This window comes from Sinocyclocheilus rhinocerous, unplaced genomic scaffold, assembly GCF_001515625.1.
Source record: "Sinocyclocheilus rhinocerous isolate Xijiao unplaced genomic scaffold, SAMN03320098_v1.1 scaffold1214, whole genome shotgun sequence".
NCBI classification, from domain to species: domain Eukaryota; kingdom Metazoa; phylum Chordata; class Actinopteri; order Cypriniformes; family Cyprinidae; genus Sinocyclocheilus; species Sinocyclocheilus rhinocerous.
Genome location: NW_015627891.1, coordinates 1,275,998 through 1,279,621, shown reverse-complemented (window position 1 = coordinate 1,279,621; position 3,624 = coordinate 1,275,998). Strand labels below are relative to the sequence as shown.

At 37.1% G+C, this 3,624-nt stretch overlaps 1 protein-coding gene across 1 annotated transcript in view; it reads right to left on the bottom strand.

Moving 5' to 3' along the window:
- LOC107736842 (collagen alpha-1(XIX) chain-like) overlaps positions 1-3,624 on the bottom strand; it is a 196,366-nt gene that overhangs the window by 184,922 nt on the left and 7,820 nt on the right. Inside the window, exon 3 of the mRNA XM_016548200.1 lies at positions 2,187-2,258. Within this exon, the coding sequence (XP_016403686.1) occupies positions 2,187-2,258 (72 nt within the window). The remainder of the gene's footprint in view (positions 1-2,186; positions 2,259-3,624) is intronic.

Below are 3,624 nucleotides of genomic sequence, written 5' to 3'. Positions count from 1 at the left end.
TGCAAGTTGTAAATACATATGCAAAAATATATATAAATCTGCAAACAGCAAAACAAAAGGAATAAGCCTAGGAAATAAAGGCCAAAGGAAACAGGTGGTGACGAGGTAAAGATCAAGCCTTGATCTTTTTAAAGCAGTAATATTTAATAATAGTAATATTTCTTCTATTATAGACATCAAAAGCAAGAGCTTTCAACTGCATGTGCAATTTAAATTTGTTCTTAAATCAGTTGGAGCTGAAACCCCAGAGTCATGACACAGCCACCCCAACCCTGACGATGACATCACTACCGAGAGCTCCGTAATCCCTGCTTTAGCACCAGCCGCAGAGTCCACTTGATCTCAATCCTGGATACATCACTGCTAACGCTAGCTTTCTTTTTTTTTTTCCCTCAGCCATTCAAGAGCATTTGAAACGTCAAACCTTGACCCACTTTTTACTAAGAATACTAGAATTACACATGCGTGCCATGATTATGTAATCTAAACGGCCCACTTTTGATGTCCGAATTACAAGTTTTTCGACTAGTGCAACACTGACATGTACAATGTTATATTATTTTATTAATCAGACAGAAACATTCCCCCTCCTAAAGGCATTTCGGCTTACATCAGTCAATGCCAAACTGGCAGAGAGAGACATAATGAATAGCACACCTGTATTTCTAACAGATTTAGGGCACGGAACCAAGAGAGGTGACGAATATTCACCTGCTGTGCTAAATTATGATTCAGAATTAATATTTGCCCAATTGCTGGATTTAAGTAAACAACCATTAGTAATCTTTATTACCCAGTAATGGGTAATAAACAATTTAACAGGTTAATCTGCTGTTGACCAAATTAGCCACCTGATCTTATCTAATCAGTGCAACTTGTCAGTGAACCTTAGTTTGGTGTTTTACATCTTTACGCGCACAAATTATTCTTAAACCTACGATAATAATGTTAAATAATATACGTTGTCAATATTAAAGGGGTCTTATTATGCTTTTTCACTTTTTCAACTTTAGTTAGTCTGTAATGTTGCTGTTTGAGCATAAAAAAAGATCTGCAAATTTAGAAAGCTCAAAGTCCACTTCAAAAGGAGATATTTTATTTAACAGAAATCACTTTTCGAAAACTACAACGAATGACTCGTTTGGACTACAACGCATATTTTCGATATATATCACAAATATCGACGAATGGGATGAGACCTGGTTGAGCTGCACTAGAGAAAGCAACGAGTGTTATCACTCTGTCGGAGACACGCTAGCTTTCCCAAGGCAGATGAACTTAGAGTGGTTACAATCGCTCAAATTGATTTGATTTTGACGCAATATTTACACTGAAGCTAGCAGGTGGCTATGGTAAGGGGAATGTCATTTCCTGACCAGGCACCGAGTGGTGCCAATCACAACACACACTGGCCCAGCTAACCAATCACAGCACATTTCGTATTTCAGAAGGCGGGCCTTCATTTGATACAGGAACTATTCGAGCCGTTCATGCCAGACTGGGGAGAGAGGTGTTGTAATAATGTAAAATATGTGAAAAATAATGTGTTTTTCGAACAACCTAGTATGAGAGCCTGTTCTAGTACATCCCCAAAACAAAATCAAGACTTTGTAAAAGAGCATAATAGGACCCCTTTAAGACTTTAGTCTTTGCAACTTTACAGATCTTCTTTATGCACCAAGAGCTTGTAACACACCAAAGAGAAAGGAAAAATTGAAATCACATCATATGACCCCATTTAACCTGTAATAATATTTCACAATTTTACTGTTATTACTATATTTTTGATCAGATAAATGCAGCCTTGGTGAGCATAAGAGACATTCAAAAAACATTTAAAAACATCTTAACCCCAAACTTTTGATAGGGTATATCCATCTTTACACCTTTCACAGTGACCATGATTCTTGTGTGCAGTCAACAGATAGCAAACACTCTGTGTCTTTCACAGAACCACATTTTAAAAACTCAACTTACCTACAACTTTGACAGTATTCTTTAGCTAGCTTGCAAGAACTGGCATTTCCTTCAGGAAATGCAAAATTAGCTGTATACATTGCTCTGTCAGCTTCAGCCATGTGCAACATTAGGGATGTTTTAAACAGCCAGTTTGATGTTTAACAGCACTGTGTGAGGACAAGCTGGGCTTGATTTCTATTTGTATATACAGTATTCTTTGTTTGTACCTGTGAATTCTCTGTGAATGTTCACATTGGTATGCCACTTCTCTTCCAGCTTCATGGGTGGACATGTATGATCTGCAGAGGAAAGGAATATTATGCGTTAATGAAGCAACTGAATTGATTTTTAAAAACTGGTAATGTTTTAGCTTATTCAGTACACTCTCAGAAATAAAAGGTACAACAGCTGTCACTGGGGCGGTACCTTTTCGAAAGGTACACTTTTGTAACTATTAGGTTCTAATATGTACACTTTAAGTACCAATATGTACCTTTAAGGTACCAAAATGGACCTTTTAGGTTCAAATAAGTACCTTTTGACCCCAGTGACAGCTGCTGTACCTTTATTTCTGAGAGTGTATAGAGAAGACCACAGCTAGTGTCACACTTTTTACTCCACTGAATAAGGGTAAGTTTGTTTTTGAAAATCTATTTTCATATAGTCACGTACCTTAAAGTCTTTACAAAAAAGCCATTTCAACAGTTATTGCCCAAGAAAAGTTCACTAAACTTTTTGTCACAAAGGGAATCTGCCATTAAACAGCCTATCCCCTTGATGTATCAAATACTGTTTCCAGGTCCAAGCTTCCACTCCACTTTCAAATGAGAGTAATACTTTGAGACTATTCATTTTAGCACACCTTTAAGCTAAGCTTTTTTTTAAATGTGGTGTACGCTACAGTCGCCGGGCTCACAGCATCCTGGACACCAATATTTTATATACATAAAGCATGAATAAATGTTTGTCTAACTAAAATTTTGGTATGGGGATAAAGGTTAGAATCATGATTTTTCAGTAGTACGATAGCACACTGTGAGTGTACTGTATAGAAGTTTTTTGTTTGCTTTTAGGATCTGATGAAGCATTTGGACCTGGAAACTGTGACACATAACTTCAAGCGCATAGAGTACAACTGCGCCCATCCAATTTTTTTCAGCACCTTTGTTCCGGAAATATTCTAAGAAAGTGATGAACCAAACCATCCAGCTACAAGGTGAATCAGAACATTAAAATGTTTAATTTGAAGCAAAAAGACAACAGGTATAAGTTTGTGTATGGTTTTAATCAGTGTTCGAACTATACCGTGGACTTTGGGGGAGCACACTTGTTTTTTTTTTACAAAGATACATAACAGCTACAAGTGTATGCACTACTTGCTTTATGCAAGCACTATATAGGATAAATCACTATACAGGATTTACCCTATTATACGAATTGATAGGTGAAACAACAAACAGCCACCCACAAATAGTCTATAAACAAAGCATCAGGCTGTCTTTGAGTTCACATGAACAACGGTTAAAGTTACTCGTCGTCAGGCTACAGAAGAATACCATAATTCCTCCGTTCAATTAGGCCTAAGACATCGAGAGTCACGCAGACCTATAACAACCCAGCTGTTATAAACTCACTATTTATATCGGATCAAACCACACAGACGCC